The following is a 22,463-nucleotide window of genomic DNA, read 5'->3' as shown; positions in this document are numbered from 1 at the left end:
AGCGTTCGTGCGCCGGCGGACCACCCGCCGCTTTTCTCCACAGCTCTTTCTTTTCCCAGCGACTCGCGCGCGCGAGACCACTTCTCGCTGCCCGGCGGGGCGAGGGGGGGGGCGGGAGGGAGTCGGCAGGCAGCTAAGGTTGACCAGTCGACAGAACCGACCCCCGAGCCCACGCCGCCACCGACGCCGCGCGACCCCTTTTCGTGCGCCGGCTCCCCCAGCCGCAAGTGCTCGCTCAGCACCGCTTCAGGAGCAGAGTCCCCGCTCTCTCCTAGAGACGGACACAAAAGTCACCGCCCCCGAAAAGCTCCAAGACCTTTTCAAGAGTCCCGCAGCGAGGCACCCGAGAGCAACCGACTTTTACCTCGACGTAACTGGAGGCAGAAAGAAACAGCGACGCCTACGACACCTTCCGAGCCGTCTCACGACCTACTCATCTACCGCTAGCCCCACGGCACGCCGCCAAGTCCCGTCCGAGTCAGGGTAGACGTGGCCGCCGTTCCCACAGCCCGACCGTCAGCGACCTCCTCCAGGCGGGCAGACGGGGCGCCCTCGGTAGGACACGGGGAGACTAGGCGGCCACGGGAGGACGCGGCACACCCGGCGACCGCAGGAGGACACCGGCAGACCCGCCGGCCGGGACCGAACGACGTCGGTCGGTCTGCCTTCCTTCGCTTTTCGTACGGGCCGTTCCGGCCCTTTTCGGACCTTTTCGGACCTTTTCGGCCCTTTCCGGCGCTATTCGCTGCTTTTCGCGTGGACGGACCCACTCGGGAACCGCGCGACCGACCGACAGACGGATGCCTTTGGACGTGCGCGCGCGCGTCCGTCGGTGCCGGGCAGACCCCGACGCCGTTCTCGCTGCCGGCCCCGCTGCAGCGACCCCTACAGGTCGCCACGGGCTATGCAAACACGGCGACCGCATAGACCCGGCGGCCGCAGGAGGACACGGGGAGACTAGGCGGCCACAGGAGGACGCGGTACACCCGGCAACCGCAGGAGGACACCGGCAGACCCGCCGGCCGGGACCGAACGCCGTCGGTCGGTCTGCCTTCCTTCGCTTTTCGTACGGGCCGTTCCGGCCCTTTTCGGACCTTTTCGGGCCTTTTCGGACCTTTCCGGCGCTTTTCGATGCTTTTCGCCTGGGCGGACCCACTCGGGAATCGCTTGACCGACCGACCGACCGACGGACGCCTTTGGACATGCGCGCGCATGCGTCCTTCGGCTTCCGGGTAGACCCGGACGCCGTTCTCGGCCAGGCGTTTGCCTCTGACGTCAGAGCGACGGGCGGCCCGAGGCAACCGGGGGCCGCGGCCGCGAGCTCGCCTTCTCGAACACCCGCCTCCCCGTAGCCCGGCTACCGGCCCCTATTCGCCTGGGGCGGGTTGGGCTGGGGGGGAGCGACTTTGCACCACGCTAAGCAACTACACGTTTCGTTTTCACAGCACTGTTTTGCTTTGATATGCTTCTCCTGCCACCGCTACGCGTTGCTTTTCCTGACCCTGCTTGACTATGCTTTTCCTGATAAGGCTTTCTTTTCCTTCCGAGGCTTTCCTTCGTCTCGCATTTCTTCCCTTTGCACTGCCGACCGTACCCGGCATGAGGGCCCTGCGGTCTTTGCCCCGCAGACACTGGGAACCGGCAGGAGGGCTGGCCGCCAGCTCCTTGCATTTGCTTCGCTTCTCTTTGTTTCTCCTTGCTTTGCTTTGCTTTGCTCTGCTCTTCCGGGCACAGTTTTGCTTTTCCTTCTCTGCGTTCCTCTGCTGTTCTCGCCCCTGCTTTGCTTTCCTTTGCCTCAGATTGCTTTGCGTCAGATTGCTTTGCTTTTTTTTTGTTGTTGTTTTTGTTTCTTTTTTTCTTCTTCTTCTTTTTTTTTTTTTTTTTTTTTTGTTAATATAGATACATATTCATTTTATTGCTTTGTTTTATTTTTGGACCTTTTGGCTTTGGTTTTCCTGGCCGCGCTTTGCTTTGCCTGGCCCTGCTTGTCATTTCTTTTCATTATGCCGCATTCTTTTCCCTAGCAGGGCTTTGCTTTGCCTTGCTCGGCTTTCCTCTTCATTTCTCTGCTCTCCTGTGCTGCGCTAGGCTTCCTTTGCAGACCGTCCCGACGATTTTGCCGATGAGGCGATCGGTATATTTAGGAACGCATAAACCCTCAGACACACAGCTGGGCCTCCCCGCAGCCCGGACACTGTCCCCTCGCAACTCGAGGGTGGGGGCAGCAGGCCCGGCCACCCGACATGGTCAGTTCTGTGGCCCCAGCCGTGTGGCCTGCTGCTAGGCGGTCCCCACTGCTCCCCGTCTGGGGACGGCGTTGGGTGAGGTTTTGAACGACGATCAGTAACTACATGATTCCCACAACTACATTGGATGGAAGGCAACAATCAATAAATAAATAAATAAATAAAGATAAAACCAGGTAAAGCAAGACATGGTTCTTGCCCGCTGTCACGGCGGACTATGAGGTGTCAGGGAGGCCGGGGAGCGGGCGAGCAGGGTACAGCCACGTTGTGGTTTAACCCGGCTGGCAGCTAAACACCACACAGTCGTTCGCTCACCCTCCCCCCTCCCTCTCTGGGATGGGGGAGAGAAACGGGAAAGTGAAGCCGGTGAGTTGAGATAAAGACAGTTTATTAAGACAGGAATATAATAATATAAGGAATATAAGGAATATAATAATAACAATAATAATAATAATAGTGATAATGATAATAGTATTAACAATAATAATGTGTAAGAAAACAAGTGATGCACAATGCAATTGCTCACCACCCGCTGACCGATGCCCAGCCTATTCCCGAGCAGCCGGCCCCCCCACCCCGGCCAGCCACCCCTATATATTGTTTAGCCATCCGAGTCTGGCCGCCAGCTCTACCCGGCATGAGGGCCCTGCGGTCTTTGCCCCGCAGACACTGGGAACCGGCAGGAGGGCTGGCCGCCAGCTCCTTACATTTGCTTCGCTTCTCTTTCTTTTTCCTTGCTCTGCTTTGCTTTGCTCTGCTCTGCTCTTCCGGGCACACTTTTGCTTTTCCTTCTCTACTTTGCTCTGCTGTTCTTGCCCCTGCTTTGCTTTGCTTTGCCTCAGATTGCTTTGCTTTGCTTTGTTTGCTCTGTCTTTCCTGGCAATGCTTTGCTTTTCCTCGTGCTACTTCGCTTTGCTTTGCTTTGCCTTGCTCTGCTTTGCCTCCACTGGCCATGTTTTCTTTTGCTTTTTCAGGCCACGCTTTCCTTTGTCTTGCTTTGCTTTGTATTCCTGCCACGGCTTTGCTTTACCTTCTCTGCTCTGCTTTGCTTTTCCTACCCCTGCTGTGCTTTGCCTTGCTTCCTCAAACTGCTTTCTTCCTTTTGCTCTACATTTCCTGGCACTGCTTTCCTTTTCGTTGTGCTACTTCACTTTGCTTTGCTCTGCCTTGCACTGCTTTGCCTTTCCTGGACACGCTTTACTTTGCTTTTCCTGGCCCTGCTTTGCTTGGGTTTCTTTTTGCCTTTTTTTTTTTTTTTTTTTACTTTAGATATATATTCATTGCATTGCTTTGTTTTATTTCTGGACCTTTTTACTTTGGTTTTCCTGGCCGCGCTTTGCTTTTCCTGACCCTGCATTTTCGGGCCATGCTTTCCTTTGTCTTGCTTCGCTTAGTATTCCTGGCACCTCTTGGTTTTACTTTCTCTGCTCTGCTTTGCTTTTCCTACCCCTGCTGTGCTTTGCCTTGCCTCAAACTGCTTTCTTTACTTTGCTCTACGTTTCCTGGCCCTGCTGGGACTTTCCTTGTACGAGTTTGCACTGCTTTGCTTTGCCTTGCTCTGCTTTGCCTTTCCTGGCCGTGCTTTTTCAGGCCACGCTTTCCTTTGTCTTGCTTCGCTTCGTATTCCTGGCACCTCTTGGTTTTACTTTCTCTGCTCTGCTTTGCTTTTCCTACCCCTGCTCTGCTTTGCCTCGCCTCAAACTGCTTTCTTTACTTTGCTCTACCTTTCCTGGCACTGCTGGGACTTTCCTTGTACAAGTTTGCACTGCTTCGCTTTGCCTTGCTCTGCGTCGCCTTTCCTGACCATGCTTTTTCAGGCCATGCTTTCCTTTGTTTTGCTTCGCTTTGTATTCCTGCCACGGCTTTGCTTTACCATCTCTGCTCTGCTTTGCTTTTCCTACCCCTGCTGTGCTTAGCCTCGCCTCAAACTGCTTTCTTTACTTTGCTCTACGTGTCCTGGCACTGCTGGGACTTTCCTTGTACGAGTTTGCACTGCTTTGCTTTGCCTTGCTCTGCGTTGCCTTTCCTGGCCGTGCTTTTTCCGGCCACGCTTTCCTTTGTTTTGCTTTGCTTTTTATTCCAGGCACCTCTTGGTTTTACTTTCTCTGCTCTGCTCTGCTTTTCCTACCCCTGCTGTGCTTTGCCTTGCCTCAAACTGCTTTCGTAACTTTGTCTACGTTTCCTGGCACTGCTGGGACTTTCCTTGTACAAGTTTGCACTGCTTTGCTTTGCCTTGCTCTGCTTTGCCTTTCCGGGACATGCTTTTTCAGGCCACGCTTTCCTTTGTCTTGCTCTGCTTTTATTCCTGGCACTTCTTGGTTTTACTTTCTCTGCTCTGCTTTGCTTTTCCTACCCCTGCTGTGCTTTGCCTTGCCTCAAACTGCTTTCTTTACTTTGCTCTACCTTTCCTGGCACTGCTGGGACTTTCCTTGTACAAGTTTGCACCGCTTTGCTTTGCCTTGCTCTGCGTTGCCTTTCCTGACCATGCTTTTTCAGGCCATGCTTTCCCTTGTCTTGCTTCGCTTTGTTTTCCTGCCACGGCTTTGCTTTACCTTCTCTGCTCTGCTTTGCTTTTCCTACCCCTGCTGTGCTTTGCCTCGCCTCAAACTGCTCTCTTTACTCTGCTCTACGTTTCCTGGCACTGCTGGGACTTTCCTTGTACGAGTTTGCACTGCTTTGCTTTGCCTTGCTCGGCTTTCCTCTTCATTTCTCTGCTCTCCTGTGCTGCGCTAGGCTTCCTTTGCAGACCGTCCCGACGATTTTGCCGAGGAGGCGATCGGTATATTTCGGAACGCATAAACCCTCAGACACACAGCTGGGCCTCCCCGCAGCCCGGACACTGTCCCCTCGCAACTCGAGGGTGGGGGCAGCAGGCCCGGCCACCCGACATGGTCAGTTCTGTGGCCCCAGCCGTGTGGCCTGCCGCTAGGCGGGCCCCACTGCTATTCGTCTGGGGACGGCGTTGGGTGAGGTTTTCAACGACGGTAAGTAACTACATGATTCCCACAACTACATTGGATGGAAGGCAACAATAAATAAATAAATAAATAAATAAATAAATAAATAAAGATAAAACCAGGTAAAGCAAGACATGGTTCTTGCCCACTGTCACGGCGGACTAAGAGGTGTCAGGGAGGCCGGGGAGCGGGCGAGCAGGGTACAGCCACCGTCCGAGTCTGGCCGCCAGCTCTACCCGGCATGAGGGCCCTGCGGTCTTTGCCCCGCAGACACTGGGAACCGGCAGGAGGGCTGGCCGCCAGCTCCTTACATGTGCTTCGCTTCTCTTTGTTTTTCCTTGCTCTGCTTTGCTTTGCTCTGCTCTGCTCTTCCGGGCACACTTTTGCTTTTCCTTCTCTACTTTCCTCTGCTGTTCCTGCCCCTGCTTTGCTTTGCTTTGCCTCAGATTGCTTTGCTTTGCTTTGTTTGCTTTGTCTTTCCTGGCAATGTTATGCTTTTCCTCGTGCTACTTCGCTTTGCTTTGCTTTGCTTTGCCTTGCTCTAGTTTGCCTCCACTGGCCATGCTTTCTTTTGCTTTTTCAGGCCACGCTTTCCTTTGTTTTGCTTTGCTTTGTATTCCTGCCACGGCTTTGCTTTACCTTCTCTGCTCTGCTTTGCTTTTCCTACCCCTGCTGTGCTTTGCCTCGCCTCAAACTGCTTTCGTTAGTTTGCTCTACCTTTCCTGGCACTGCTGGGACTTTCCTTGTACGAGTTTGCACTGCTTTGCTTTGCCTTGCTCTGCGTTGCCTTTCCTGGCCATGCTTTTTCAGGCCATGCTTTCCTTTGTTTTCCTTTGCTTCGTATTCCTGGCGCCTCTTGGTTTTACCTTCTCTGCTCTGCTTTGCTTTTCCTACCCCTGCAGTGCTTTGCCTCGCCTCAAACTGCTTTCTTTACTTTGCTCTACCTTTCCTGGCACTGCTGGGACTTCCCTTGTACGAGTTCGCACTGCTTTGCTTTGCCTTGCTCTGCTTTGCCTCCACTGGCCGTGTTTTCTTTTGCTTTTTCAGGCCACGCTTTCCTTTGTCTTGCTTCGCTTCGCTTTGTATTCCTGGCACTTCTAGGTTTTACTTTCTCTGCTCTGCTTTGCCTTGCCTCCAACTGCTTTCGTTACTTTGCTCTACCTTTCCTGGCCCTGCTGGGACTTTCCTTGTACGAGTTTGCACTGCTTTGCTTTGCCTTGCTCTGCTTTGCCTTTCCTGGCCGTGCTTTTTCAGGCCACGCTTTCCTTTGTTTTGCTTTGCTTTTTATTCCAGGCACCTCTTGGTTTTACTTTCTCTGCTCTGCTCTGTTTTTCCTACCCCTGCTGTGCTTTGCCTTGCCTCCTCAAACTGCTTTCTTTCTTTTGCTCTACATTTCCTGGCCCTGCTTTGCTTTTCCCTGTGCTACTTTCCTTTGCTTTGCTCTGCCTTGCACCGCTTTGCCTTTCCTGGACACGCTTTTCTTTGCTTTTCCTGGCCCTGCTTTGCTTGGTCTTTTTTTTGCGTTTTTTTGTTTTCTTTGTTTGTTTGTTTGTTTGTTTTATTTTAGTATAGATACATTTTCATTGCATTGCTTTGTTTTATTTTTGGACCTTTTTGCTTTGGTTTTCCTGGCCACGCTTTGCTTTTCCTGGCCATGCTTTTTCAGGCCATGCTTTCCTTTGTTTTGCTTTGCTTCGTATTCCTGCCACGACTTTGCTTTCCCTTCTCTGCTCTGCTTTGCTTTTCCTACCCCTGTTGTGCTTTGTCTCGCCTCAAACTGCTTTCTTTCTTTTGCTCTACATTTCCTGGCCCTGCTTTGCTTTTCCTTGTGCTACTTTCCTTTGCTCTGCTCTGCCTTGCACCGCTTTGCCTTTCCTGGACACGCTTTTCTTTGCTTTTCCTGGCCCTGCTTTGCTTGGTCTTTTTTTTGCGTTTTTTTGTTTTGTTTGTTTGTTTGTTTGTTTGTTTTATTTTAGTATAGATACATTTTCATTGCATTGCTTTGTTTTATTTTTGGACCTTTTTGCTTTGGTTTTCCTGGCCACGCTTTGCTTTTCCTGGCCATGCTTTTTCAGGCCATGCTTTCCTTTGTTTTGCTTTGCTTCGTATTCCTGCCACGACTTTGCTTTACCTTCTCTGCTCTGCTTTGCTTTTCCTACCCCTGTTGTGCTTTGTCTCGCCTCAAACTGCTTTCTTTACTTTGCTCTACGTTTCCTGGCACTGCTGGGACTTTCCTTGTACGAGTTTGCACTGCTTTGCTTTGCCTTGCTCTGCGTTGCCTTTCCTGGCCATGCTTTTTCGGGCCACGCTTTCCTTTGTTTTGCTTTGCTTCGTATTCCTGGCACCTCTTGGTTTTACTTTCTCTGCTCTGCTCTGCTTGTCCTACCCCTGCTGTGCTTTGCCTTGCCTCAAACTGCTTTCGTTACTTTGCTCTACGGTTCCTGGCACTGCTGGGACTTTCCTTGTACAAGTTTGCACTGCTTTGCTTTGCCTTGCTCGGCTTTCCTCTTCATTGCTCTGCTCTCCTGTGCTGCGCTAGGCTTCCTTTGCAGACCGTCCTGACGATTTTGCCGATGAGGCGATCGGTATATTTCGGAACGCATAAACCCTCAGACACACAGCTGGGCCTCCCCGCAGCCCGGACACTGTCCCCTCGCAACTCGAGGGTGGGGGCAGCAGGCCCGGCCACCCGACATGGTCAGTTCTGTGGCCCCAGCCGTGTGGCCCACCGCTAGGCGGTCCCCACTGCTCCCCGTCTGGGGACGGTGTTGGGTGAGGTTTTGAACGACGATCAGTAAATACATGATTCCCACAACTACATTGGATGGAAGGCAAGAATAAATAAATAAATAAATAAATGCAGGGGGGAAAAAAAAAAAAAAAATCAGGTAAAGCAAGACATGGTTCTTGCCCGCTGTCACGGCGGACTATGAGGGTTCAGGGAGGCCGGGGAGCGGGCGAGCAGGGTACAGCCACCATCCGAGTCTGGCCGCCAGCTCTACCCGGCATGAGGGCCCTGCGGTCTTTGCCCCGCAGACACTGGGAACCGGCAGGAGGGCTGGCCGCCAGCTCCTTACATTTGCTTCGCTTCTCTTTCTTTTTCCTTGCTCTGCTTTGCTCTGCTCTGCTCTTCCGGGCACACTTTTGCTTTTCCTTCTCTACTTTGCTCTGCCTTTCTTGCCCCCGCTTTGCTTTGCTTTGCCTCAGATTGCTTTGCTTTGCTTTGTTTGCTCTGTCTTTCCTGGCACTGCTTTGCTTTTCCTTGTGCTACTTCACTTTGCTTTGCTCTGCCTTGCACTGCTTTGCCTTTCCTGGACACGCTTTACTTTGCTTTTCCTGGCCCTGCTTTGCTTGGTTTTTTTTTTGCCTTTTTTTTTTTTTTTTTTTTTTTTTTTACTTTAGATATATATTCATTGCATTGCTTTGTTTTATTTCTGGACCTTTTTACTTTGGTTTTCCTGGCCGCGCTTTGCTTTTCCTGGCCCTGCTTTTTCAGGCCATGCTTTCCTTTGTCTTACTTTGCTTCGTATTCCTGGCACCTCTTGGTTTTACTTTCTCTGCTCTGCTTTGCTTTTCCTACCCCTGCTCTGCTTTGCCTCGCCTCAAACTGCATTCTTTACTTTGCTCTACGTTTCCTGGCCCTGCTGGGACTTTCCTTGTACGAGTTTGCACTGCTTTGCTTTGCCTTGCTCTGCTTTGCCTTTCCGGGACATGCTTTTTCAGGCCACGCTTTCCTTTGTCTTGCTCTGCTTTTATTCCTGGCACTTCTTGGTTTTACTTTCTCTGCTCTGCTCTGTTTTTCCTACCCCTGCTGTGCTTTGCCTTGCGTCCTCAAACTGCTTTCTTTCTTTTGCTCTACATTTCCTGGCCCTGCTTTGCTTTTCCTTGTGCTACTTTCCTTTGCTTTGCTCTGCCTTGCACCGCTTTGCCTTTCCTGGACACGCTTTTCTTTGCTTTTCCTGGCCCTGCTTTGCTTGGTCTTTTTTTTGCATTTTTTTGTTTTCTTTGTTTGTTTGTTTGTTTGTTTTATTTTAATATAGATACATTTTCATTGCATTGCTTTGTTTTATTTTTGGACCTTTTTGCTTTGGTTTTCCTGGCCACGCTTTGCTTTTCCTGGCCATGCTTTTTCAGGCCATGCTTTCCTTTGTTTTGCTTTGCTTCGTATTCCTGCCACGACTTTGCTTTACCTTCTCTGCTCTGCTTTGCTTTTCCTACCCCTGCAGTGCTTTGTCTCGCCTCAAACTGCTTTCTTTACTTTGCTCTACGTTTCCTGGCACTGCTGGGACTTTCCTTGTACAAGTTTGCACTGCTTTGCTTTGCCTTGCTCTGCGTTGCCTTTCCTGGCCATGCTTTTTCGGGCCACGCTTTCCTTTGTTTTGCTTTGCTTCGTATTCCTGGCACCTCTTGGTTTTACTTTCTCTGCTCTGCTCTGCTTGTCCTACCCCTGCTGTGCTTTACCTTGCCTCAAACTGCTTTCGTTACTTTGCTCTACGGTTCCTGGCACTGCTGGGACTTTCCTTGTACAAGTTTGCACTGCTTTGCTTTGCCTTGCTCGGCTTTCCTCTTCATTGCTCTGCTGTCCTGTGTTGCTCTAGGCTTCCTTTGCAGACTGTCCCGACGATTTTGCCAATGAGGCTATCGGTATATTTAGGAACGCATAAACCCTCAGACACACAGCTGGGCCTCCCCGCAGCCCGGACACTGTCCCCTCGCAACTCGAGGGTGGGGGCAGCAGGCCCGGCCACCCGACATGGTCAGTTCTGTGGCCCCAGCCGTGTGGCCCGCCGCTAGGCGGTCCCCACTGCTCCCCGTCTGGGGACGGTGTTGGGTGAGGTTTTGAACGAAACGACGATCAGTAAATACATGATTCCCACAACTACATTGGATGGAAGGCAAGAATAAATAAATAAATAAATAAATGCAGGGGGGAAAAAAAAAAAAAAAATCAGGTAAAGCAAGACATGGTTCTTGCCCGCTGTCACGGCGGACTATGAGGGTTCAGGGAGGCCGGGGAGCGGGCGAGCAGGGTACAGCCACCATCCGAGTCTGGCCGCCAGCTCTACCCGGCATGAGGGCCCTGCGGTCTTTGCCCCGCAGACACTGGGAACCGGCAGGAGGGCTGGCCGCCAGCTCCTTACATTTGCTTCGCTTCTCTTTCTTTTTCCTTGCTCTGCTTTGCTCTGCTCTGCTCTTCCGGGCACACTTTTGCTTTTCCTTCTCTACTTTGCTCTGCCTTTCTTGCCCCCGCTTTGCTTTGCTTTGCCTCAGATTGCTTTGCTTTGCTTTGTTTGCTCTGTCTTTCCTGGCACTGCTTTGCTTTTCCTTGTGCTACTTCACTTTGCTTTGCTCTGCCTTGCACTGCTTTGCCTTTCCTGGACACGCTTTACTTTGCTTTTCCTGGCCCTGCTTTGCTTGGTTTTTTTTTTGCCTTTTTTTTTTTTTTTTTTTTTTTTTTTACTTTAGATATATATTCATTGCATTGCTTTGTTTTATTTCTGGACCTTTTTACTTTGGTTTTCCTGGCCGCGCTTTGCTTTTCCTGGCCCTGCTTTTTCAGGCCATGCTTTCCTTTGTCTTACTTTGCTTCGTATTCCTGGCACCTCTTGGTTTTACTTTCTCTGCTCTGCTTTGCTTTTCCTACCCCTGCAGTGCTTTGCCTCGCCTCAAACTGCTTTCCTTACTTCGCTCTACGTTTCCTGGCACTGCTGGGACTTTCCTTGTACGAGTTTGCACTGCTTTGCTTTGCCTTGCTCTGCTTTGCCTCCACTGGCCATGTTTTCTTTTGCTTTTTCAGGCCACGCTTTCCTTTGTCTTGCTTCGCTTCGCTTTGTATTCCTGGCACCTCTAGGTTTTACTTTCTCTGCTCTGCTTTGCCTTGCCTCCAACTGCTTTCGTTACTTTGCTCTACCTTTCCTGGCCCTGCTGGGACTTTCCTTGTACGAGTTTGCACTGCTTTGCTTTGCCTTGCTCTGCTTTGCCTTTCCTGGCCGTGCTTTTTCAGGCCACGCTTTCCTTTGTTTTGCTTTGCTTTTTATTCCAGGCACCTCTTGGTTTTACTTTCTCTGCTCTGCTCTGCTTTTCCTACCCCTGCTGTGCTTTGCCTTGCCTCCTCAAACTGCTTTCTTTCTTTTGCTCTACATTTCCTGGCACTGCTTTGCTTTTCCTTGTGCTACTTTCCTTTGCTTTGCTCTGCCTTGCACTGCTTTGCCTTTCCTGGACACGCTTTACTTTGCTTTTCCTGGCCATGCTTTGCTTGTTTTTTTTTTTTGCCTTTTTTTTTTTTTTTTTTTTTTTTTTTACTTTAGATATATATTCATTTCATTGCTTTGTTTTATTTCTGGACCTTTTTACTTTGGTTTTCCTGGCCGCGCTTTGCTTTTCCTGACCCTGCATTTTCGGGCCATGCTTTCCTTTGTCTTGCTTCGCTTTGTATTCCTGGCACCTCTTGGTTTTACCTTCTCTGCTCTGCTTTGCTTTTCCTACCCCTGCTGTGCTTTGCCTTGCCTCAAACTGCTTTCTTTACTTTGCTCTACGTTTCCTGGCCCTGCTGGGACTTTCCTTGTACGAGTTTGCACTGCTTTGCTTTGCCTTGCTCTGCGTTGCCTTTCCTGGCCATGCTTTTTCAGGCCACGCTTTCCTTTGTCTTACTTTGCTTCGTATTCCTGGCACCTCTTGGTTTTACTTTCTCTGCTCTGCTTTGCTTTTCCTACACCTGCTGTGCTTTGCCTCGCCTCAAACTGCATTCTTTACTTTGCTCTACGTTTCCTGGCCCTGCTGGGACTTTCCTTGTACAAGTTTGCACTGCTTTGCTTTGCCTTGCTCTGCGTTGCCTTTCCTGACCATGCTTTTTCAGGCCATGCTTTCCCTTGTCTTGCTTCGCTTTGTTTTCCTGCCACGGCTTTGCTTTACCTTCTCTGCTCTGCTTTGCTTTTCCTACCCCTGCTGTGCTTTGCCTCGCCTCAAACTGCTCTCTTTACTCTGCTCTACGTTTCCTGGCACTGCTGGGACTTTCCTTGTACCAGTTTGCACTGCTTTGCTTTGCGTTGCTCGGCTTTCCTCTTCATTTCTCTGCTCTCCTGTGCTGCGCTAGGCTTCCTTTGCAGACCGTCCCGACGATTTTGCCGATGAGGCTATCGGTATATTTCGGAACGCATAAACCCTCAGACACACAGCTGGGCCTCCCCGCAGCCCGGACACTGTCCCCTCGCAACTCGAGGGTGGGGGCAGCAGGCCCGGCCACCCGACATGGTCAGTTCTCTGGCCCTAGCCGTGTGGCCTGCCGCTAGGCGGGCCCCACTGCTATTCGTCTGGGGACGGTGTTGGGTGAGGTTTTGAACGACGATCAGTAAATACATGATTCCCACAACTACAGTGGATGGAAGGCAAGAATAAATAAATAAATAAATAAATGCAGGGGGAAAAAAAAATAAATAAATAAAATCAGGTAAAGCAAGACATGGTTCTTGCCCGCTGTCACGGCGGACTATGAGGGTTCAGGGAGGCCGGGGAGCGGGCGAGCAGGGTACAGCCACCGTCCGAGTCTGGCCGCCAGCTCTACCCGGCATGAGGGCCCTGCGGTCTTTGCCCCGCAGACACTGGGAACCGGCAGGAGGGCTTGCCGCCAGCTCCTTACATTTGCTTCGCTTCTCTTTCTTTTTCCTTGCTCTGCTTTGCTTTGCTCTGCTCTTCCGGGCACACTTTTGGTTTTCCTTCTCTCCTTTCCTCTGCTGTTCCTGCCCCTGCTTTGCTTTGCTTTGCCTCAGATTGCTTTGCTTTGATTCGTTTGCTTTGTCTTTCCTGGCAATGCTTTGCTTTTCCTCGTGCTACTTTGCTTCGCTTTCCTTTGCCTTGCTCTGCTTTTCTGGCCGTGCTTTGTTTGGTTTTGCTTTACTTTGCCTTCCCTCTTTGACACTGTTTTAGTTTTCCTCGTGCTGCCTTGCTTTCCCTTTCTCTGCTTTGCCTTCCCTGCGCATGCTTTCTTTTGCTTTTTCAGGCCACGCTTTCCTTTGTTTAGCTTTGCTTTGTATTCCTGGCACTGCTTCTCTTTTCCTTCTCTACGTTGCTTTGTTTTCCTACCCCCGCTGTGCTTCGCCTTGCCTCAATTTCTTTCTTTCCTTTGCTCTACCTTTCCTGGCCCTGCTTTGTTTTTGCTTGTGCTACTTTGCTCTGCTTTGCTTTGCCTTACTCTCATTTGCCTTTCCTGGCCATGCTTTGCTTTGCTTTTCTTACCCCTGCTTTTCTTTCCTTTTCTGGCCCTGCTTTCTTTTACTTTGCTTCACTTTGCCTTGAATTCCAGACAGTGCTTTGCTTTGTCTTGTGCTGCTTTGCTTTGTTTTGCATTGCTGTGCTTTGCATTCCCTGGCCCTCTTTTTTGTTTTTCTTCCCCTCCCCCCCCCCCCCCAACCCCCCCCCCACCGCCCCCCCCCCGCCATGCTTTCCTTTGTTTTGCTTTGCTTTGTGTTCCTGGCTCTGCTATGCATTTCTTTGTGCTGTTTTGCTCTGCTTTGCTTTGCCTTGCTCTGCTTTGCCTTTCCTGGCCATGCTTTGCTTTGCTTTTTCTGGCCCTACTTTGCTTTGGTTTTTTTGTTTGCTCGGTTGTTTTTTTTTTACCCTTTTTCCTTTGTTTTCTCTGGCCGTGCTTTGCTTTTCCTTATGCCACTTTCTTTTCCCTAGCGGGGCTTTGCTTTGCCTTGCTCTGCTTTCCTCCGCATTGCTCTGCTCTGCTCTGCTTTGCTGCTCTAGGCTCCTTTTGCAGACCGTCCCACCGATTTTGCCGACGAGTCGATCGGTGTATTTAGAAACACGTAAACCCTCAGACGCACACCTTGACCTCCCCCCACCTCGGCGACTGTCCCCTCGGAACTGGCGGACGAGGGGACAGGGATCTGACCACCGGGCCGGGTCTATTCTGTGGCCCCCGCTGTCCGGCGAGCCGCCAGGTGGGCCCCGTTGCTATTCGTCTGGGGAGGGTGGGGGTTGCGAACGACGCTAAGTAACTACGTGATTCCTAAAAGTAAAGGGGGAAACAGACAACGATTATTATTATTATTACTACTACTGTTTTTATTATGTTTTCGTTATATATATATTTACTCTTATTTAGTACTTTCTTTTGTAATAACTCTTAAGTAGTATATATAATATTATATATCTATGGATCGTTTATGTAACGATAAAAAGCTAAAGCAAACCGGCCGGGCAGCCAGCCACACCGAGTCGCACAGGTGGCGAGCTGCTCGTGACCGAGCGGGAGCCTCTTATGTCAGAGCGGCCGGCGGCCGGAAGCAACCGGGGGCCGCTGCCACACCCTCGCCTTCTTGAACGCCCGCCTCCCCGTAACCCGGCAACGGGCCCCTCCCTATTCGTCTGGGGCGGGTGGGAGGTGCGATTTCGAACGACACTAAGGAACTACACGTTTCGTATTCACAGCACTGTTTTTCTTTGCTTTGCTTTTCCTGGCCCTGCTTTGCTTTGCTTTGCATTCGTGGCACCGCTTTGTTTTTCCCGGCCCTGTTTTGCTTTGTTTTTACTGACCCCGATTCGTTTTGCTTTTCTTGGCCCTGCTTGACTTTTCTTTGCCCGATAAGGCTTTCTTTTTCCTCGCAGGGTTTGCTTTGCTTTGCCTTGCTCTGCTTTGCCTTCCCTGGCCCTGCTACGTTTTGCTTCTTCCGGCCACGCTTTCCTTTGCTTAGCTTTGCTTCGTATTCCTAGCGCCGCTTTGCTTTTTCTTCTCTGCTTTGCTTTGCTTCTCCTACCCCTGCTGTGCTTCGCCTCGCCTCAAAGTCCTTTGCTTTGCCTTTCCTGGCCCTGCTTTGCTTTTCCTCGTGCTACTTTGCTTTGCCTTGGTCTGCTTTGCTTTTCCTTGCCGTGCTTCGTTTTGTTTTGCTCTGCTTTGTATTCACCGCATCGCCTTGCTTTCCTTGGCCCTGCATTTTTTTTTAATTTTTTTTTTTCTCTGTCCCTCTTTGTTTAGCTTTCCCTGGACCTGCTTTGCTTTGCTTTGCGTTCCCGGCACCTCTTTTCTTTTCCTGGACCTCCTTTGCTTGGGTTTTTCTCGCCCTTCTTTGTTTTGCTTTTCCCGGCCCTGCCTTCCTTTGTTTGGCTTTATTTCGTATTCATGACGCCGCTTTTCTTTTCCTGGACCTCCTTTGCTTGGGTTTTTCTCGCCCTTCTTTGTTTTGATTTCCTGGCCCTGCTTTGCTTTGTTTTTACTGACCCCGATTCCTTTTGCTTTTCCTGGCCCTGCCTGACTTTTCTTTGCCCGATAAGGCTTTCTTTTTCCTTGCAGGGTTTGCTTTGCTTTGCCTTGCTCTGCTTTGCCTTCCCTGGCCCTGCTACGTTTTGCTTCTTCCGGCCACGCTTTCCTTTGCTTAGCTTTGCTTCGTATTCCTGGCGCTGCTTTGCTTTTTCTTCTCTGCTTTGCTTTGCTTCTCCTACCCCTGCTGTGCTTCGCCTCGCCTCAAAGTCCTTTGCTTTGCCTTTCCTGGCCCTGCTTTGCTTTTCCTTGTGCTACTTTGCTCTGCTTTGCTTTGCCTTACTCTCATTTGCCTTTCCTGGCCATGCTTTGCTTTGCTTTTCTTACCCCTGCTTTTCTTTCCTTTTCTGGCCCTGCTTTGTTTTACTTTGCTTCACTTTGCCTTGAATTCCAGACAGTGCTTTGCTTTGTCTTGTGCTGCTTTGCTTTGTTTTGCATTGCTGTGCTTTGCATTCCCTGGCCCTCTTTTTTTTTTTCTTTCTTCGCCCCCCCCCCCCCCCCCCCCCCGCTTCTCCCCCCGCCCCCCCCCCCCCGGCCATGCCTTCCTTTGTTTTGCTTTGCTTTGTGTTCCTGGCTCTGCTATGCATTTCTTTGTGCTGCTTTGCTCTGCTTTGCTTTGCCTTGCTCTGCATTCCCTGGCCCTCATTTTTTTTTTTTTTTCTCCCCCCCCACCCCGGCCATGCCTTCCTTTGTTTGCTTTGCTTTGTGTTCCTGGCTCTGCTATGTATTTCTTTGTGCTGCTTTGCTCTGCTTTGCCTTTCCTGGCCATGCTTTGCTTTGCTTTTTCTGGCCCTGCTTTGTTTTGTTTTTTTTTTTTTGTTTGTTTGTTTTTTGTTTTTTGGTTTTTTTTTTACCCTTTTTCCTTTGTTTTTTCTGGCCGTGCTTTGCTTTTCCTTATGCCACTTTCTTTTCCCTAGCGGGGCTTTGCTTTGCCTTGCTCTGCTTTCCTCCGCATTGCTCTGCTCTGCTCTGCTTTGCTGCTCTAGGCTTCTTTTGCAGACCGTCCCACCGATTTTGCCGACGAGTCGATCGGTGTATTTAGAAACACGTAAACCCTCAGACGCACACCTTGACCTCCCCCCACCTCGGCGACTGTCCCCTCGGAACTGGCGGACGAGGGGACAGGGATCTGGCCACCGGGCCGGGTCTATTCTGTGGCCCCCGCTGTCCGGCGAGCCGCCAGGTGGGCCCCGTTGCTATTCGTCTGGGGAGGGTGGGGGTTGCGAACGACGCTAAGTAACTACTCGATTCGTAAAAGTAAAGGGGGAAACAGACAACGATTATTATTATTATTACTACTACTCTTTTTATTATGTTTTCGTTATATATATATTTACTCTAATTTAGTACTTTCTTTTGTAATAACTCTTAAGTAGTATATATAATATTATATATCTATGGATCGTTTATGTAACGATAAAAAGCTAAAGCAAACCGGCCAGGCAGCCAGCCACACCGAGTCGCACAGGTGGCGAGCTGCTCGTGACCGAGCGGGAGCCTCTTATGTCAGAGCGGCCGGCGGCCGGAAGCAACCGGGGGCCGCTGCCACACCCTCGCCTTCTTGAACGCCCGCCTCCCCGTAACCCGGCAACGGGCCCCTCCCTATTCGTCTGGGGCGGGTGGGGGGTGCGATTTCGGACGACACTAAGGAACTACACGTTTCGTATTCACAGCGCTGTTTTTCTTTGCTTTGCTTTTCCTGGCCCTGCTTTGCTTTGCTTTGCATTCGTGGCACCGCTTTGTTTTTCCCGGCCCTGTTTTGCTTTGTTTTTACTGACCCCGATTCGTTTTGCTTTTCCTGGCCCTGCTTGACTTTTCTTTGCCCGATAAGGCTTTCTTTTTCCTTGCAGGGTTTGCTTTGCTTTGCCTTGCTCTGCTTTGCCTTCCCTGGCCCTGCTACGTTTTGCTTCTTCCGGCCACGCTTTCCTTTGCTTAGCTTTGCTTCGTATTCCTGGCGCAGCTTTGCTTTTTCTTCTCTGCTTTGCTTTGCTTCTCCTACCCCTGCTGTGCTTCGCCTCGCCTCAAAGTCCTTTGCTTTGCCTTTCCTGGCCCTGCTTTGCTTTTCCTTGTGCTACTTTGCTCTGCTCTGCTTTGCCTTACTGTCATTTGCCTTTCCTGGCCATGCTTTGCTTTGCTTTTCTTACCCCTGCTTTTCTTTCCTTTTCTGGCCCTGCTTTCTTTTACTTTGCTTCACTTTGCCTTGAATTCCAGACAGTGCTTTGCTTTGTCTTGTGCTGCTTTGCTTTGTTTTGCATTGCTGTGCTTTGCATTCCCTGGCCCTCTTTTTTTTTTTCTTTCTTCGCCCCCCCCCCCCGCTTCTCCCCCCGCCTCCCCCCCCCCCCCCGGCCATGCCTTCCTTTGTTTTGCTTTGCTTTGTGTTCCTGGCTCTGCTATGCATTTCTTTGTGCTGCTTTGCTCTGCTTTGCTTTGCCTTGCTCTGCATTCCCTGGCCCTCATTTTTTTTTTTTTTTCTCCCCCCCCACCCCGGCCATGCCTTCCTTTGTTTGCTTTGCTTTGTGTTCCTGGCTCTGCTATGTATTTCTTTGTGCTGCTTTGCTCTGCTTTGCCTTTCCTGGCCATGCTTTGCTTTGCTTTTTCTGGCCCTGCTTTGTTTTGTTTTTTTTTTTTTGTTTGTTTGTTTTTTGTTTTTTGGTTTTTTTTTTACCCTTTTTCCTTTGTTTTTTCTGGCCGTGCTTTGCTTTTCCTTATGCCACTTTCTTTTCCCTAGCGGGGCTTTGCTTTGCCTTGCTCTGCTTTCCTCCGCATTGCTCTGCTCTGCTCTGCTTTGCTGCTCTAGGCTTCTTTTGCAGACCGTCCCACCGATTTTGCCGACGAGTCGATCGGTGTATTTAGAAACACGTAAACCCTCAGACGCACACCTTGACCTCCCCCCACCTCGGCGACTGTCCCCTCGGAACTGGCGGACGAGGGGACAGGGATCTGGCCACCGGGCCGGGTCTATTCTGTGGCCCCCGCTGTCCGGCGAGCCGCCAGGTGGGCCCCGTTGCTATTCGTCTGGGGAGGGTGGGGGTTGCGAACGACGCTAAGTAACTACTCGATTCGTAAAAGTAAAGGGGGAAACAGACAACGATTATTATTATTATTACTACTACTCTTTTTATTATGTTTTCGTTATATATATATTTACTCTAATTTAGTACTTTCTTTTGTAATAACTCTTAAGTAGTATATATAATATTATATATCTATGGATCGTTTATGTAACGATAAAAAGCTAAAGCAAACCGGCCAGGCAGCCAGCCACACCGAGTCGCACAGGTGGCGAGCTGCTCGTGACCGAGCGGGAGCCTCTTATGTCAGAGCGGCCGGCGGCCGGAAGCAACCGGGGGCCGCTGCCACACCCTCGCCTTCTTGAACGCCCGCCTCCCCGTAACCCGGCAACGGGCCCCTCCCTATTCGTCTGGGGCGGGTGGGGGGTGCGATTTCGGACGACACTAAGGAACTACACGTTTCGTATTCACAGCGCTGTTTTTCTTTGCTTTGCTTTTCCTGGCCCTGCTTTGCTTTGCTTTGCATTCGTGGCACCGCTTTGTTTTTCCCGGCCCTGTTTTGCTTTGTTTTTACTGACCCCGATTCGTTTTGCTTTTCCTGGCCCTGCTTGACTTTTCTTTGCCCGATAAGGCTTTCTTTTTCCTTGCAGGGTTTGCTTTGCTTTGCCTTGCTCTGCTTTGCCTTCCCTGGCCCTGCTACGTTTTGCTTCTTCCGGCCACGCTTTCCTTTGCTTAGCTTTGCTTCGTATTCCTGGCGCAGCTTTGCTTTTTCTTCTCTGCTTTGCTTTGCTTCTCCTACCCCTGCTGTGCTTCGCCTCGCCTCAAAGTCCTTTGCTTTGCCTTTCCTGGCCCTGCTTTGCTTTTCCTTGTGCTACTTTGCTCTGCTCTGCTTTGCCTTACTGTCATTTGCCTTTCCTGGCCATGCTTTGCTTTGCTTTTCTTACCCCTGCTTTTCTTTCCTTTTCTGGCCCTGCTTTCTTTTACTTTGCTTCACTTTGCCTTGAATTCCAGACAGTGCTTTGCTTTGTCTTGTGCTGCTTTGCTTTGTTTTGCATTGCTGTGCTTTGCATTCCCTGGCCCTCTTTTTTTTTTTCTTTCTTCGCCCCCCCCCCCCGCTTCTCCCCCCGCCTCCCCCCCCCCCCCCGGCCATGCCTTCCTTTGTTTTGCTTTGCTTTGTGTTCCTGGCTCTGCTATGCATTTCTTTGTGCTGCTTTGCTCTGCTTTGCTTTGCCTTGCTCTGCATTCCCTGGCCCTCATTTTTTTTTTTTTTTCCTCCCCCCCCACCCCGGCCATGCCTTCCTTTGTTTGCTTTGCTTTGTGTTCCTGGCTCTGCTATGTATTTCTTTGTGCTGCTTTGCTCTGCTTTGCCTTTCCTGGCCATGCTTTGCTTTGCTTTTTCTGGCCCTGCTTTGTTTTGGTTTTTTTTGTTTGTTTGTTTGTTTGTTTGTTTGTTTGTTTGTTTGTTTTACCCTTTTTCCTTTGTTTTTTCTGGCCGTGCTTTGCTTTTCCTTATGCCACTTTCTTTTCCCTAGCGGGGCTTTGCTTTGCCTTGCTCTGCTTTCCTCCGCATTGCTCTGCTCTGCTCTGCTTTGCTGCTCTAGGCTTCTTTTGCAGACCGTCCCACCGATTTTGCCGACGAGTCGATCGGTGTATTTAGAAACACGTAAACCCTCAGACGCACACCTTGACCTCCCCCCACCTCGGCGACTGTCCCCTCGGAACTGGCGGACGAGGGGACAGGGATCTGACCACCGGGCCGGGTCTATTCTGTGGCCCCCGCTGTCCGGCGAGCCGCCAGGTGGGCCCCGTTGCTATTCGTCTGGGGAGGGTGGGGGTTGCGAACGACGCTAAGTAACTACTCGATTCGTAAAAGTAAAGGGGGAAACTGACAACGATTATTATTACTACTACTCTTTTTATTATGTTTTCGTTATATATATATTTACTCTTATTTAGTACTTTCTTTTGTAATAACTTTTAAGTAGTATACGTAATATTAAATATCTATCGATCGTTTATATAACGATAAAAAGCTAAAGCAAACCGGCCGGGCAGCCAGCCACACCGAGTCGCACAGGTGGCGAGCTGCTCGTGACCGAGCGGGAGCCTCTTATGTCAGAGCGGCCGGCGGCCGGAAGCAACCGGGGGCCGCTGCCACACCCTCGCCTTCTTGAACGCCCGCCTCCCCGTAACCCGGCAACGGGCCCCTCCCTATTCGTCTGGGGCGGGTGGGGGGTGCGATTTCGGACGACACTAAGGAACTACACGTTTCGTATTCACAGCGCTGTTTTTCTTTGCTTTGCTTTTCCTGGCCCTGCTTTGCTTTGCTTTGCATTCGTGGCACCGCTTTGTTTTTCCCGGCCCTGTTTTGCTTTGTTTTTACTGACCCCGATTCGTTTTGCTTTTCCTGGCCCTGCCTGACTTTTCTTTGCCCGATAAGGCTTTCTTTTTCCTCGCAGGGTTTGCTTTGCTTTGCCTTGCTCTGCTTTGCCTTCCCTGGCCCTGCTACGTTTTGCTTCTTCCGGCCACGCTTTCCTTTGCTTAGCTTTGCTTCGTATTCCTGGCGCCGCTTTGCTTTTTCTTCTCTGCTTTGCTTTGCTTCTCCTACCCCTGCTGTGCTTCGCCTCGCCTCAAAGTCCTTTGCTTTGCCTTTCCTGGCCCTGCTTTGCTTTTCCTCGCGCTACTTTGCTTTGCCTTGGTCTGCTTTGCTTTTCCTTGCCGTGCTTTGTTTTGTTTTGCTCTGCTTTGTATTCACCGCATCGCCTTGCTTTCCTTGGTCCTGCATTTTTTTTTTTTTTTTTTCTCTGTCCCTCTTTGTTTAGCTTTCCCTGGACCTGCTTTGCTTTGCTTTGCGTTCCTGGCACCTCTTTGCTTTTCGCGGACCTCCTTTGCTTGGGTTTTTCTCGCCCTTCTTTGTTTTGCTTTTCCCGGCCCTGCCTTGCTTTGTTTGGCTTTATTTCGTATTCATGACGCCTCTTTTCTTTTCCTGGACCTCCTTTGCTTGGGTTTTTCTCGCCCTTCTTTGTTTTGCTTTTCCTGGCCCTGCTTTGCTCTGTTTGGCTTTACTTTGTGTTCAGGACGCCGCTTTTCTTTTCCTGGACCTCCTTTGCTTTGGTTTTTCTCGCCCCCTGCTTCGTTTTGCTTTTCCTGGCCCTCCTTGACTTTGCTTTTCTTCGTTCCGCTTTCTTTCCCCTAGCGGGGCTTTGCTCTGTCTCGCTCCGCTTTCCTCTGCAACGCTCTGCTCTGCTTTGCTGCGCTAGGCTTCCTTTGCGGACCGTCCCGCCGATTTTGCCGACGAGTCGATCGGTGTGTATTTACGAACGCATAAACCCTCGGACGACGCGCACCTTGGCCTCCCCGTAGCCCGGCGACTGTCCCCTCGGAACCGGAGGGTGGGGGCAGGAGGGCTGGCCACCCGGCACCGTCTGTTCCGCATTCCCCGCCGCTCTCTGGCGAGCGCGAGCCTCCAGGTGGGTCCCGCTGCTGCTATTCGGCTGGGAACGGTGTCGGGTGAGGTTTTCGAGGACGCTAAGCGACATCACGCGATTCCCCAAAGGACAAAAACTACCGCTTTGCTTTTCCCCTGTGCTGCTTTGCTTTGTTTTGCCTTGCTCTGCTTTGTCTTCCCTGGCCCTGTTTTGCTTTGCTTCTCCTGGCCCTTCTTTGCTTTGCTTCCCTTTGTCGCGCTTTGCTTCGCTTCGCTTCGCTTTGCTTTGTCTTCCCTGGCCCTGTTTTGCTTTGCTTCTCCTGGCCCTTCTTTGCTTTGCTTCCCTTTGTCGCGCTTTGCTTCGCTTCGCTTCGCTTTGCTTTCCTTTTCCTCGCTTTGCTTTTCCTCGCTCTTCTCCGCTTTGCTTTCCCTGCGCTTGCTTCCATTTGCTTTCCTTAGCGCTGCTTATTTTGATTCGGTTTGTATCGCCGGCACCCATTTCCTTTGCTTTGCAGTCTTTGCTCTTCCTACTCTGCTTTGCTTTTCCTGGCGCTGTTTTTTCCT

General features: G+C 50.8%; 1 protein-coding gene and 1 long non-coding RNA gene across 2 annotated transcripts in view; one reads left to right on the top strand and one right to left on the bottom strand.

Moving 5' to 3' along the window:
* The first annotated feature begins 844 nt into the window (after positions 1 to 844).
* LOC308187315 (uncharacterized protein) lies at positions 845 to 10,151 on the top strand. Its single transcript, XM_080609484.1, has 2 exons — positions 845 to 2,468; positions 5,372 to 10,151. The coding sequence occupies exons 1-2, from the start codon at positions 2,464 to 2,466 to the stop codon at positions 6,768 to 6,770; spliced, it is 1,404 nt and encodes a 467-aa protein (XP_080465610.1). The 5' UTR covers positions 845 to 2,463; the 3' UTR covers positions 6,771 to 10,151.
* A 3,489-nt stretch (positions 10,152 to 13,640) lies between these two features.
* LOC308187324 overlaps positions 13,641 to 22,463 on the bottom strand; it is a 9,604-nt gene continuing 781 nt past the window's right edge. The window contains exons 1-2 of the long non-coding RNA XR_013944607.1: positions 21,337 to 22,463; positions 13,641 to 15,221 (exon numbers count right to left, since the gene is read on the bottom strand). The exon at positions 21,337 to 22,463 is cut by the window's right edge and continues 781 nt beyond it. This is a non-coding gene — a long non-coding RNA (uncharacterized lncRNA). The remainder of the gene's footprint in view (positions 15,222 to 21,336) is intronic.

The sequence above is a fragment of the Anser brachyrhynchus genome (genome assembly GCF_964034855.1).
Source record: "Anser brachyrhynchus genome assembly, contig: SCAFFOLD_197, whole genome shotgun sequence".
Lineage (NCBI taxonomy): Eukaryota > Metazoa > Chordata > Aves > Anseriformes > Anatidae > Anser > Anser brachyrhynchus.
This window is presented reverse-complemented; position numbering and strand designations above follow the sequence as displayed.